The following is a 15,017-nucleotide window of genomic DNA, read 5'->3' as shown; positions in this document are numbered from 1 at the left end:
TATGTCTGGATGCTTTCAAAATATATGGCAAATATATTATATGTTTGTCATTAAAATATCATAATGCTTTTTTTGAAGATCCTAAAATTCATTTTATACATCATTTCTATTTTTTCGATCCTAGGGGAATTATTACTGTAAATAAATAAAAATTGAATAAATAAATAAACAAACACAGGGTGCTTTGAGAATTTATTCCAAAATTTGGTTTAATTGTCATTAAAAAAAATATAATGTTATCTTAATGATTGTAGAAAATTATTTTCTTTATGTAAAAACGTTTTTTTATTTTTTTATTTTTAGAACCTGAACTGAAAAACATAAAATATCTGGATGCTTTGAGGAATTATGGTAAAAATATCTGTAATTGTGATTTAAATAATATCCTAATGTTATCTTAATGATCCTAAAAATGCATTTTCTTTATGCAAAACATATTTTCTATTTTTTTAGACCCTTAGAGAAGTGTTACTGTAAAAAATAAATAAATAAATAAATAAAAATAAAACTGTCTGGATGCTTTCAAAATATATGACAACAATGTGTTTGTCATTAAAATATTATTATAATGTGTTTTTTTAAAGATCCTAAAATTAATTTTATCATTTAATTTATCAATTAATTTAATATTATTTCTATTTTTTAGAACCTAAGAGAATTATTACTGTAAATAAAATATAAAATGAAAAACTAAATAAGCAAATAAATAAACAAATGCTGGGTGCTTTGAGAATTTATTCCAAAATTGTGTTTAAATTGTCATTAAAATAATATAATGTCAATATAACTGTCAAAATTATTTTCTTTATGCAAAAAATATTTTTTTTTATTTTTAGAACCTGAACTAAAAAACATTAAATGTCTGAATGCTTTGAGAATTTATGGCTAAAATGTGTATAACTGTAAATGTTATCTTAATAATCCTAAAATTATTTTTCTAAAAAAACAAACAAACAAACAAAAAAAAAAAAAAAAAAACAGATTTTTTAAATGATTATAACTGACATCTGAGCTGAAATGGTTGTGTTTTATGGGATCCACCCATTTCTATATCATTGTGTCACTTCAGAACAAATCAAAAGCAGAAGCTCTTTCCAAACAGGTTTTCTGTTTTTATTGTCATAATTCTGAAATGCAGAATTTCAAGGGAGAAAAAAAGCAAGTCACTCTGGCTATGGATGTGGTCTGAGGAACGGATGTTTTATGACTAGTCGTCTTCATCATAGACACATTACCAAAAGGAAACATTCGCACAAAACTGAGAGCTCTCATATTAAAATAAAATATCGAGCGAGTGTAGGAAAGTGTCAGAAACAGAGTCAGACGATGAATCACGTACGTCCACGAGCCCGATTCTCTCTCTTTCTTCTGAATGAACACAAAACGAGAAGTTTAGCACAACATTCACACGCCTGCTTTCAATACAGTGACAGACAGAATATTTCCACTGAGTAAATTCTGTTTCTTCTTCCTTTTAGGAGCCACATGAAAATGTTCGACAGAAGGTTTGGAGGGACATGAAGGTGAGTAAAAGACAAAATGATCATTTTCAGTCGAACTGTCCTTCAGACGTCTTATTCTGAGTCAGTAAACAGGCCCTGAAGGTTCGTAATAACGCGTGCCTTCCGTCGATGTCAGAAACGAAGAGGCATATTAGAACATCGGTCCTCTCTGTTCCTCTTCTCCCCTGGAAACCTTCTTTGCGGCCCCTCGTGGAATTGAAATAATAAGAAAATAAAAATGAATAAATATATAAAATCGAACATTAAAACGTGTGTACGCGTTCCCGGTGCTTTTTCTTCTGCCCGGCTCTTTTAGTCGCGAGCCAAAGCCACAGTCCATATAAAATTACCAAACCACGGCGTGGGGCGGGAGGGGGATGCACATTTTTTAAACATATGCATTTTTAGTTCCTCTTTTGTTCTGTTATTAAAAGCAGAGTTTTGGAGAAATGGCAGCAAAGAGCTCCACCCGCGCTCAGACTGGCACACACACACACACACACACCTCTGAACTTCCTCTATCTCACACACACACACACACACACACACTCATTGGAACAATGGAAAGGGAATTACGTACATTTTGGAGAGAATTGCATCCAGTTTTATTTCTCCATTAAAAGGCGACTAAATGGCTGAACCGCTTGACCTGCGCTGATCTTATGATTATTGAGTGACACGTACGCCTTTATTTGATGCCGCTTTGTCTTTTGTGTTTTTCTGCATTAAATCTGCACGAGCTCCGAGCGAGGAATCATTTGACATAAAAACAGTTAAAAGGCACTAGGGATGAAATCTGAAGAGTTGAAAGACGCATCTCTCACACACACACACACACACACACACATATAAGCTTGAGTGAATCTCACAAAAACCACCAGGTCCACCAACAACGAAAAAAGTTATATTTTTGCATAAAGATGACTATTACTATTACTATTAGTCATAATTTATAATTAATTTGCATTATTGTTTTATTACTATTACTATTATTTTTGTAATACAATAGCTTAAAACCTTTTATTTTTATTACTGTTTTTATTACTTACTATTATTACTGTTAAAAAACGTCTGGATGCTTGGAGACTTTATGGTAAAAATGTGTTTGATAGTCATTAATATAATATCATAATGTTAACTTAAAAACCTTTAAAATATATATATTTTTGCAGAATATAATTGATGTTTTTTAGAACGTAAAAACATTATTACAATCTAAATAAATAAATGAAATAAAAAGTCTGGATGCTTGGAGACTTTATGGCAAAAATGATATATGATATATAGAATAATATCATAATGTTAACTAAAAAACCCTTAAAATTTAATGCAATTTATATTTTTAGAACTTAAAAAAATATTACCATCAAAAAATAAATAAATAAAATAAAATAAAATAAAACTAAATGCCTGGATGCTTTGAAAATTGATGGTGAAAATATGTTTAACTGCCATTAAAACAATGTCATAATGTTAACCTAAAAAAATTATTTGAAATATAATTCAGATTTGTTTTAGAACTTAAAAGAATGATTACTGTCAAATAAAATTTAAACATGTAAAATGTCTGGATGCTTTGAAAATTTATGGCAAAAATGTATATATATATATCAGTTATCTTAATGATCCCAAAAGCTGTTTTCATCATGCAAAATATCATTTCCATTTTTTAGAACTTAAGATAGCTATTACTAAATTCAATAAAAATTTCAATTAGTATTGAAAAAAAGAATTTCAAAAATACAAGGTCTGGATGCTTTAAACATTTATAGCAAAATGTGTTTAATTCTGATTAAAATAATACCATACCGTTATCTTAATAATCCTAAAAATGTATTTTCTTCATGCAAAAACTTCATTGACATTTTTTATAACTTAAAATAATTATGAATAATTATAATGTCTGGATGCTTTGAGAATTTGTGTTGAAAATGTGTTTAATTAATAATAAAATAATATCATTATGCTATCTTAATGATCCAAACGATTCATTTTCTCTCTGCAAAAAATAATTTCCTCTTTTCTGTTATTATTTTCGTCATGCGAGCTGAAATGTGACCCGGTCGTGTTTTCATGAGATCCATCCATTCATAAACTCCTCTCATATATCTGATGAGTTTATGGACTAATGAAGCAGATCTTTCACTGGGCAGCACGAGTCCGTCCGGCGAGAGCGTCGGCACCGTCTCCAGAACCGTGCTGCTGTCCCAGTAAGATTTAGTAAGATCCCGTCTGCTCGGCTCCGAAGATCTGCTCGTATTCGCTCAGCAGCAGCTCGATGGCCTGGTTCTGATACACCATGTTAATGGCCATGTTTCCGCTCTCGTTCTCCGGACGCATCAGCGTGGGGCCGAACACGATGCCGATGTTCTGGGTCGTCATGCGGTTGCTGTCGGAGCACTCCATCACCCTGAAAGGACACAGCAAAGGGTTACTGTCAATGTGCGAGACGTTCGGCTAAAAACGGCGTTCCTACCAAACCGCCGATCCAGCGACGGCTCTAAACTTCCACATTAAAAAAGGAAAGTAAAAGAGAAACTAAGAGCTTCCTGTGGGTTGCTTCCTCCAGAGATACCAAACCACAGGAAGATCTTCATGTTTTCTAGCTGCGTCTAGTTCAACTTTGTCTTAGATGTGTCTCCTCAGTAAAAATCAGTCTCTGGTCATGAAGAGTACAGATCTGGAAGACTTCTCTCTTCTAGCTGGTCTCCTAATCTACCCAGTTAATAAAAACTGTTGAACGTTTCAGTAATGTTCCCATTTGAAAAAACAACAACATTATTTCCAAATGTTCTCTAAAGATTCAAAACCTCCAGATTTTTTAAATGTTTTAAAACATTCCATTTCATCATTATGAGAATGTTACTTTTGAAAGCTCTCTGAACATTCTCAAACAAGTAACATTTGAAACGTCGCATGTAACATTTAACACTCACTTGTAACGAGTAACATTTGAAAACACTGAATGATGTATAAATCGCATTTTTGTGCCAATGTTTTGAGAACATTAATTAGTAAATGAAAGCCATATAACACTGAATGAACGATCAATCAACACTACTGTGAGTGTTTGTTCATAACTTTGAAAGAATCTTGCCAGAACTTTCTGAAAATGTTCCCAGTTGGTTGAGTCGTCTAATATGAAAAAGTTCTGCTTCAGTTTATATATGAAAGAAAAGAAAAAAGGAGTCAGCATACCAAAAAATAAAGATCAAAAAAATCAAAGCCATTGAAAATTGTTTTACTGTAGATTGATATTGAAAGTGATAAACATAAAAGTGTTTTTTAAAATGTATTTTATTTCGATTTACTTGCTTATTTGTAATTATTTTTATTTTATTTATTTGATAATAAATTGTTTGCATAGCCAATTAACTATCCAGCTGATGTAGCTAATTATCTTGCGTTTTATTAGTGCCTGGACTTGTATAAATGTTATTGACTAATGCTGAAGTTTTTAGCAATGATGATGGTCCGAAATGTGTGCGTTTTGCTTTCTTTTCTTTGTGTTTAGTCACACAATGAATCACTTTCAATTTGAATATTTAGTACAATCATTTTCAGTTTTTTTTTTGCTTGCCTAAAAAACTAAACCTGCTTCTGCATATTAAGAATACGGTCGGCTCTTTGACGAATTGCTTTTAAATTGCAAGTCGCTTTGAACTGATGCATAATCTATCAAATGAATGTGGAGCAGCTCAGATCATTCGACGAGAAATTTTTGAGTTCCTACTGAGACTTTTGATTGATTTTGGCAGATCTGAAGAGATTACCAGAGTAACATCTCAACAAAAGTGTCACTAGATACTTGGAGAAACAACTGAGATGTTCAAGAGCTCTCCCGTGTGATCTTTCTACGCTCTGTTTCTTCTAACCGAGAATCGTTTGTGTCTGAAGTTGAAAGTGAAGACAAAAGTTTGTGTTTGTAAAAACCAATAGCTGAAGGAAGGATTTTTCAAAATGTAAATCAAAGGAATCAATTGCTTTGCAAATGACTCACTCTTTTGACACTCAAAAGTAACCACAGAAAACAAGAAAAATATGACAAAAACACGCAAGCACAAAACAATTGTGCATTAGTTGTGGCTTTTCGTGGTTCTTCAGTCGCAGATGAAGATTCTTGATGTTTTATTGGAAGTTCTTCATTCGGAGTTTTCTTTCTGGCTTCTTTAAAGCAACAGATCATTAAAGCTTTTCTGAGACACTACAAAACTAAAAGTACTTTAAAACGATTCTCTGTGACATCAAGCTATTAAACACCTTTCTTATTTACAGCACAATTTACCTGCATGTTATATTTTCTGTCTGTATTAGGACACAGACTCAATTCAGTTTTGTAATAACTGTTATTGCTTTAATTGTTTTGTTAAAAATGAAACGTATGCTGTGGTTGTGGATAGCGACGATGGAAGTCAGGATTTTTGAACATTTGAATCAAATGATTCATTGTTTTTATGCACTCGAAACTAAACACTGACAACAGCAAAAACAGACAAAAAAGGTGTAAAACAAGCCTGTATCATATATATTTCTCAACATTTATCTGAGCTGCTTGAATGGTCTCATCAATGTGTTTGTAACGAAGACACACGGCGCCCTCTAGTGTCTCAAACACAAAACACCTTGACAGCAAAGATTCACTCTCTTCCAGCATCAACTACAACTACACAAAATGTGAACCCAGCAGAGACCGGAGATCATTTTATTATCAAATACGTACTGCAGACAGACAGATAAATTTTAAAAAAAGTGCTCAAATGGGATCTGGAGGTTCAAGTCTCCTCATCCAGATCAGCTGAAATCAATGAGAGCTCGTGCGTTCTCACTGGTGGAGGACGAGCGGGCGGAGACTACAGTGATCCAATCAGAGCGTGATGAGGTGAGTCTAGTTATGACTGGATCACAGAGCAGGGCAGAGTTCGTTTGATTTGAGATTAAAAACAAGAGTAGAAAATTAAAACAAAAAGTATGTGGTTGTGAATAGTGGCTGAAAGGAGGCTTTTTGAGAATTTATATCAAATGAGTCATGAGCTCTGCAAATGATTCACTTAATAAAACAGCAGAAATATGAAAACGAGATTCTACAAAACAAGCAAGTATTTTCATTATTAAAATCACTAGTTCATGGATGATTTTGATAGTTAATGTGATTCTCTAAACCTGTGATTCCTCTACCAAACTACAAAAAATGATACTCTTACTTTTGTCTTGTTTTTCAGTACAAATATCTGAACGTTCTTAAATCAAGATATATTTACTTACAAAGCAAAATGCAAAGAAAAATGTATCAAAATTAAGGGAGTTTTCGCTTAAAACAAGAACAAAAATCAGTGTGGACAGAAAAAATACTCTTGTTTTCCTCTTGAATTGTTTATTTTTCTGAGCTCATTTGCACATTTTCAGGAGGTTTTTTTTCTTCTCGTTTTAAGCATATGCTCACTTAATTTTGGTATTTTTTTAAATTTTAAATCAGAAAGCAAGACTTAATATCTAAAGTAAGTTTACTTCTCAAATAAATGTATCTTGATATATATTGTGTGTATGTGTATATATATACATACACACACTAAAGAACAAGACAAAAATGTCCATTAAAAATCACCCGATTCAAACACATTAAGATTAAGAAAAAAGGAATCTGCACACCAAAAAAAAAAAAAATAAAAAAAAAAAAATCAAAGCCATTGAAAATTATTTTACTGAAGACTTACATTAACAGTCACAAAAAAAATCAAAGTGCACTAACAAAAATGTGAACAGGAAACAAAAAGCATGTTTCATCATCATCAAAAAAATAAAAATAAATAAATATAATAATAATAATATTATATATATATATATATATTTTTTTTTTTTTTTTTAATTATTTTTATTTTATTTATTTATTTTACTTTTATCTGTCTATTTATTGATTTATTTATTTGATGATTGTTTGTAATTGTCACTAATTATCTAGCTGATTATCTTGCGTCTCCAATTAGTGCCTCAACTTGTATAAACATTATTCACCAGTGCTGTTTAAGCACTGAAGATGGTCTGAAACGTGTGCTTTTTTTCTTTTTTTCACACAAGGAATCACTTACAATGTGAATAATTTTTTAGTGAATAATTTCTTTGCGTTGTCTCTGTATTAAGAACATGAAAACATGAAAAGATTCTGACACTGATACCGCTTCAGATGTGCGTATGATTTGAGTGTTCGTACCGTCTGAGGTGTTGTATCATGTGTCTTAAGGTGTTGTGGTTGGGCGGAGGCATGCTGATGACCAGCAGCTTCAGTCTGTCCACCTTTTCCAGGTAATCAGGTATTTCTAGGACACAGAAGCATTGAATCATTATAATGAATCATATTTGGTTTATCTTCTCTGGTTTTCTCCGCATCACTCACTGACGGTCTCGACGACGTCGTGGAAGAATCCGTACGGGACGAGCGGCTCGGGCAGCTCTCTGAAGAACAGCTTGAGCGCTCCGGTGATGACGTGAATGTCCTCCCACTGCGGGTCGTCCAGATCCAGACGCTCTGGAGGAGAAAAAGACGGGAGATGTGAGTGATAAATGCTGTGTGACACAAAGATGCTGCATGTTTTTAGGCATCAGGCTACAGCTGAAGATCTGCAGAAGTAGAAGGTCAAAGGTCAAGAAAAGGTGAAGAAGGAAATGAACAGAGATCGTTTAAACACACACATTGCATCTCAATTTTGTAACAGATTTTGATGAGTTAAAAATCTGATGAGTTAAAAATCAGACAAAAAAATGAAAAAATGATTTAAAATAAAAAAAACAAAAATAGCTTTTAAATAAGCAAAACAACTAAAAAATCACGATGTTTAGATTTATTATAGAAATTATTCACCTCCCTAAAAAGTGTTTTTTTTTCTTTGAAGAACCAGGATTCACATGGTCTTGGAAAAGTCATGTAAGCTAATCAAATTTTAATAATAATTTTTAATCATTAATATAGATTTTTTTTTTTAATGGTGCCAAGCTATACAATATTTTATAGAGTAGAAATAAGTGTTATTTTAGCACCATTAATATACTACTATAGTTTTTAGTAATTTTGTTGTTGTTGTTGTTGTTGTTGTTGTTTTCAGTTTTAGTACTACAAATTGTTTATTTATTTATTTTTAATCTCAGTTAATGTTTATTTTATTTCAGGTAACACATTTATTTATTTATTTATTTGGTTTTTGGGTTCAGTTAATGATGATAACCCTGGTTGAGAATGTTAGTAAAAATATTATTATAAAAATGATTATATCCTCATAAATATAAAAAATAAATATTCTTATTATCTTAATCCTTATATAGTAAATCAGTAATGCCTGTAAAAATCATGTAAATTTAATGCTTAAAAACAGTGGAAATCCTAAAGAAATTTTTGAAATGCTAAAATTTTATTTGTTTTAATTTAATTATTTTCATCATTAATATACTACTTTAGTTTTTATATTTTTAATGAGTTTTTATTTTTCATTTTAACTTAAAATGTAAAATTTTGCTGTTTTTCAGATTTAGTACTACTATTTACTTTATTCACTTTATTTATTTATTTATTTATAATCTCAGTTAATGTTTATTTTATTTAAGTAACAAGTGTTTTTGTTTTTGTTTTTTTGCAGTTTTGGGTTTAGTTAATGATGATAACCCTGGTTGAGAATGTTAGTAAAAAATATTTACATTATAAAAATAATATAATTTAATACATTATAAAAATAATTATCATATATTTTTTATAAAAATAAATCCTCAAAAATATGAGGGATATATATATATATATATATATATATATATATATAATATCCTTATCCTTATATAGTAAATCAGTAACGACTGGAAAAATCATGTAAATGTAATGCTTAAAAACAGTGGAAATCCTAAAGAAACTTCTGAAATGCTAAAATTTAAATTTTATTATTTTTGTTACTTTTGCAAATTATGGTTTGAAAATTGTCTTTACAGCAGATTATTGAGCACGTCACAGACTTTTACTGAACCTGGAATATCTGCTTATAAAACGCTTTCTGTGATCCAAACCCATAAGCGCCTGGGTCAAACACGCCACAGATCTCTTGCACCAAAACATCAAGCCAGAAGTGAGCAGCAATCGCAGTCAGGAAGCAGGAGTGAGCGACAGCAGCGATGATTCACATCATAAGTGTGGAGGGTAAAGCGCTGTAAGATCAGTGAAAAAGAGCCCGTTCCTGTTTATAAGAGACAAACCTTGAACTAAATCCTCAGGGAAAAGATAGCGTCCGTCTGTGGTCACGGCTCGCTCTGCAAGAACCAACAGGAATTACACGCGTGACCTCACGCACACGACTGATGACATCATTCGCACGTCACGTGACAAGCCGTTATTCTGTGACCTGCCGATGAGTGCTTTCTGTAACTCAACCCTTCTGACCTTCTGACCCTGATCTTACAGTACATCACATTTGGAGTAAATGAATCAATCATTAATTCGCTGTAGTGCAAAAATGTAATACGTATGATTAACTTCCTCAAATCACAATTTCCCCCAATTACATAAAATGTACAATTCCTTCAAATAATAATAATACAGAGGAAGTCATAATTTGGGTGACATAATTTGGGTCTTTTCAACAGCATGTTGGGAGAAAAGTAATTTATCTCAGTCAGTGTTCTTAGTTTTCAACCATTTAAACCTGTTACTGTAAAAAAAAAAAAACTTACTGTACACTTTAAAAGTATAAAAAGTTACTGTATAAAAACAAATTTCTTAATCTTAAATTTAAGAGAAATGTAGATTTCTATGTAGCTAAAAAACAACAGTTTTGATGTCATGTTGCTTTTGATTGCAGTGAATGACAGATCCTCTTCCTGACAGTTATAGGTGTGACATTGATGATGTGATATTGATTCTCTCTCACCATGATTGACAGCAAAGCGCAGTTTCTGAATGACGGCCAAATTTCCGCTGACTCTGTAAATCCCATCAGTGTCCAAACCTGAATAAACGCACACGGATGAATTATTCTCAGGAATAGAACATCAGACATATTTTTAAAACTTGTTCAGATTAGAGGATAAAAGTTGTAAAAAATCACTTTGATTCAGAACACTTGAATGAAACATGCAGACCAATTAGAGATGATTCATTTTGATTCACAAAAAAGATTCACTCTCAAATCCAGCATCATAATGACATAATGATCATGTTTTACTTGACACAAAGCATTTAATTATTTTAAAATTTCCTCCTTTCCTAGTGTTTTTTTTCATTGACATGTTTGTGAATGAGTGACACACCTCTCCTCTCCACAGCGTCGGTGCATTTCCTGACAAACTGAGGGACGGTGCTCTTCTCCCGCTCACACAGCAGCTCCAGCCCGCAGCCGAACACCTGATCTGAGATCAGAAACCCAGAGGAACAGGTCAGAACAAACACAGCAAAATGAGTGATTCCACTGTCATTTTAATTGTCTATTTTTTTTTTTTATTTATTTTTTTTTTTTTAATGCCTGGCTTTTTTTTCAAGGCAAAAAAAAAAAAAAAGTTATTTTATTGAAACTAAATAAAATATTTCTTCGTAAAACATTCTTCCAAATTCCAAAAATTAGCATGCTATTTTTCATAAAATGGTGTAGATTTACTTTACAGAAATTAGTACAGAAAGACTCTGTTTAAGAGCACAAGCCAGAGGTCAAAAGGTCAAAATCACCCATTTACTGACCTTTATTGTTTCTACTGTAAATACTGCTCAAAAATGTTATTTTTAATATTTTGTGACTATCTTATAAGATTAAAAAACAAAAATGGGCTCTGAAAAAATAGCACACATAAAATATATAGAAAATCTGAAAATTTTTACCACATTTTCATAATTAATGTTTTGAAATAACAAAAATTATTATTGTTTTTTTATTTATATATATTTTTTATTAAAGAAATGTTTATAAATAAATGAATAATTTAATTTTATTTTATTTAATTTTATTTTATATTAGTAAATGAAACATTAGAAATTTATACTAAATTTCACAAAGAAATCACAAAGAAATGGAAAGTAACAGTGAATTAAACATCAAATTTTGAAGTTTAAAGACTTAAATACTATTCTCCTGTAAACCATACTCTAATAATCCTTTACTAAAGTTTTATTTACTTTGAAAACTTTGAAAATCATATTTTACAGTGTATCGAAAAGGTCAGAAGTTACAGTATTTCTCAAAAATTTGGAAACACGATTTTTAAATGTTTTAAAGTCTCTTCTGCTGCAAAAATACAGCAAAAAGAGTACAATTATTTTTAAAGTAAATAATGATTGAGAAAATTAAAATATCATTGAGCAGCAAATTAGCATATGATGCTTCAGAAATCATTCTAATGTGACACTGAAGACTGGAGTAATGATGCTGAAAATTCAGCTCTGATCACAGAAATCAATTATATTTTAACAGATATTCACATAGAAACTAGTTTAAATTGTAATAATATTTCACATTATTAGATTTATTTATTTTATTATTATGGTTTTTTAATAAACACAGCCTTGGTGAGCAGAAGAGACTTTATTTTCAAAATATTTAAAAATCGTAATGTTTCCAAACATTTGACAAGTACTTCATTTCCATACATTACAAACAACATACACGGTGAATGTAAATAAAATTATTTTATTTCAGACAAACTGTATAAATAAAGAGACATGATGCCAAGCTATAAAGGCCAAGCTAGATGAGAGAAAGTAACGCAAAAGTAACGTAGCACATTACTTTCCATAAAAAGTAACTAATGTAACTGGGCATAAAGGGATTGATTTACAGTAGTTTTGACATGTTGTGATGTGTATCCTTTAAGGCTCTTTAACATCAAGAACGATAATTCTAAAGACAACTATAATGATTTTGTTGTCTGTTCTGATTGGCTCTCGTTGTTTATTGTTCATCAGCTCGAGAATCGCTCTGAAAGTGATTCCAATGATTCGTGCCATTATCATTCTAGCTGTGGTGTGAACTCTTTTCAATTTAGAATGATTATTTAAACTCTATCTTTATAGTTATCGGCCTAGGTGTGAACAGACTTTTAGGGTTTACTATGGTAAAGACTGCTGACCTTTAATGAGTCCTTTCTCCTGCAGCGTCTGCAGCGGAGGCCTCCTGAGAATCAGCTTCTTCAAGCGGCTCTTTACTCGCTTGTGCTCCGAGTTTTCCAGGTAAGACGTGGAACGAGGGACTGCGGGGAGGGACACAGAGTGACAGAGAGACGCCTAACAACACTGCTTTGGGCCATTGTTTGCAGACACAGATGTTGAAACTTACGCGACGCCTTGTTTCCGCTGCGATTTTCATCCTCGTCTCCGCTCTGATCCAACATCTCGACCGATCCGGCTCTCCTCAGAGAATACAGCAGCACATTATCAAGAGGATTCTCTTTATCCTAAAACACACGAAATCACCAGAAATTCATGCTTTTATCCATCAAGGACACATTCATTTGATCAAAAGTGACCGTAAAGACACTTACAATCAGTGTTGGGGGTAACGGATTACAAGTAACGCATAATCAGATTGCTTTTTTCAAGTAACTAAGCATTAAGCATTATTACTTAATATACAAGCAAATATCTAAGGTACTTTTTCAAATACGGTTACTTTGTTCCCCATGTACTGACGGCTCTCGTGTTGCCATGTTGAGAGAATTCGGGTAAATGCAGAGGCGTTGTGTGAACATGACGTTACTGTAGTTTGCATGCATTTACTCAGTGGAATAAAAACGGTGAAATGCAAACCAGCAATAATTAAATTAAATAACACAAATATCCTTTATATATTAAATCCCATTTTATTAACCAATGTCTTTGCTGCTCACCTTCAGTGATCAAAGTAAAAATGACTTTAGAGAAACACAAAACATGTTTGTGTTTCATTTTGTGTCTGAAGAGAGACAAATGAGGCCAAGCCAGATGAGAAAAAGTAACACAAAAGTAACGTAATGCATTACTTTACATTTTAAAAAAGTAACGTAGTAATGTAATTGGTTACTTTTTTAGGGAGTGACGCAACATTGTAACGCATTCCCTTTAAAAGTAACACCCCCCCACACACTGCTAATAATGTGTCAGAAGATTTCTATTTCGAATAAATGCTGTTCTTTTGAACTTCGTTCATCGGTGAATCCTGAAAATTAAAATGTATGACAGTTTCCACAAAAATATTGTGCAGCACAAGTGTTTTCAACATTGGTAATAATCATAAACGTTTGTTGAGCAGCAAATCAGCATATTAGAACGATTTTTGAAGTATTGTGTGACAATGAAGACTGGAGTAATGATGCTGAAAATTCAGCTGCGCATCACAGAAATCAATTACAGTTTAACACATATTCACATAGGAAATAGCTATTTTTAATTCTAATAATATTTCACAATTTTATTGTATTTTTGATCAAATAAATGCAGCTTTGGCGAGCTGCTTCTTTTAAAAATACTGCATAAGTGTGTGTGTGTGTGTGTGTTTAAGCCTCACCAGTCTGTCGATGACGTTCTGGATGGTTCTGTACCATTCTCTGATGAGTGATTCTGTCTCGGACTGCAGCAAGAACTCATTTCCCGTAACTGTCCTCAGCTACACACACATGCAAACGTGAAGTTTATCACTATTTAAATTTATAACAGAGGAAGTTCCTGAGGAACTAAACACTAAATGTTACTGTTAATGGTTCACACAAAAACACAAACACTAATAATGTTATGTTTGCTTTGTCACAGATGCTCCTTTTGAGAAATAAAAAGACACTTGTTGATATTTGATTGCATCTTTTAGTGTCTGACATATCTGAGCATATCTGAGTTTGAGACACTCCCCTTTAGTATAAGTTTCATTGAATCTCATTTCTGTCTCAGAGATCTGAATCCTTCTCACCTTGAAGACGTTTTTTTTGCTGGACAGGTCGTTGGCCCATTGAAGCTGAGCTCCTCTCAGATCCACGCTGCTCTCCGGACGGCTGTTCCCCGGTTTCTGCATGTAAACGCACACACGTATTCACAAAGATTTCACTTTTAAAGCATTAGATGCTGAATTGACACCATTATATTCCCTTTTAGTCTCACCCAGCTGTCAGGATTTTGGCTTTTGGGGTCTTTGAAGAAGACGAGACTGTTTCCCACCAGCACCACCCATGACGGGTTCCAGTTTTTCCTGAAAATAACACGAAAGACGTCATTTTTGCTTCAGGTCAGTTGAGAACTTGAGCAAATAGTACAGAGAGAGTCCATTTAGGAGCACAAGCCAGAGGTCAAAAGGTCAAAATCACCCATTTACTGTCCTTCATTGTTTCTACTGTACATGGCTCAAAAATGTTACTTATTAAATATTTTTGTGACTTTCATGACATCTTATGAAAAAATAGCACACATAAAATATATAGAAAATCTGAAAATTGTTACCACATTCTCATAATTACTGTAATTTAATTTATTTAATTGCATGTCTGCTGCCTGAATGGCTCAAAAATGTTAGTAAATAAAAAAAAAAAACACTTTATCCATCC

General features: G+C 32.3%; 1 protein-coding gene across 2 annotated transcripts in view; it reads right to left on the bottom strand.

Annotated features, from left to right (window-relative positions):
- Window positions 1–1,088: 1,088 nt before the first annotated feature.
- arhgap9 (Rho GTPase activating protein 9) overlaps window positions 1,089–15,017 on the bottom strand; it is a 41,980-nt gene continuing 28,051 nt past the window's right edge. The window contains exons 10-20 of one of the 2 annotated variants that reach the window (XM_051112095.1): window positions 14,578–14,665; window positions 14,390–14,485; window positions 13,994–14,092; window positions 12,788–12,905; window positions 12,582–12,701; window positions 10,776–10,874; window positions 10,397–10,474; window positions 9,726–9,779; window positions 7,891–8,022; window positions 7,708–7,813; window positions 1,089–3,912 (exon numbers count right to left, since the gene is read on the bottom strand). In XM_051112095.1, the coding sequence (XP_050968052.1) occupies window positions 3,720–3,912; window positions 7,708–7,813; window positions 7,891–8,022; window positions 9,726–9,779; window positions 10,397–10,474; window positions 10,776–10,874; window positions 12,582–12,701; window positions 12,788–12,905; window positions 13,994–14,092; window positions 14,390–14,485; window positions 14,578–14,665 (1,183 nt within the window). In that variant the 3' untranslated portion in view covers window positions 1,089–3,719. The remainder of the gene's footprint in view (window positions 3,913–7,707; window positions 7,814–7,890; window positions 8,023–9,725; window positions 9,780–10,396; window positions 10,475–10,775; window positions 10,875–12,581; window positions 12,702–12,787; window positions 12,906–13,993; window positions 14,093–14,389; window positions 14,486–14,577; window positions 14,666–15,017) is intronic. The other variant, XM_051112096.1, reaches the window with a different exon arrangement.

Source organism: Labeo rohita, chromosome 6, assembly GCF_022985175.1.
Source record: "Labeo rohita strain BAU-BD-2019 chromosome 6, IGBB_LRoh.1.0, whole genome shotgun sequence".
In the NCBI taxonomy this organism is placed as follows: domain Eukaryota; kingdom Metazoa; phylum Chordata; class Actinopteri; order Cypriniformes; family Cyprinidae; genus Labeo; species Labeo rohita.
Note: the sequence above shows the minus strand (reverse complement) of the source record. Positions and strands in the feature narration are given on the sequence as shown.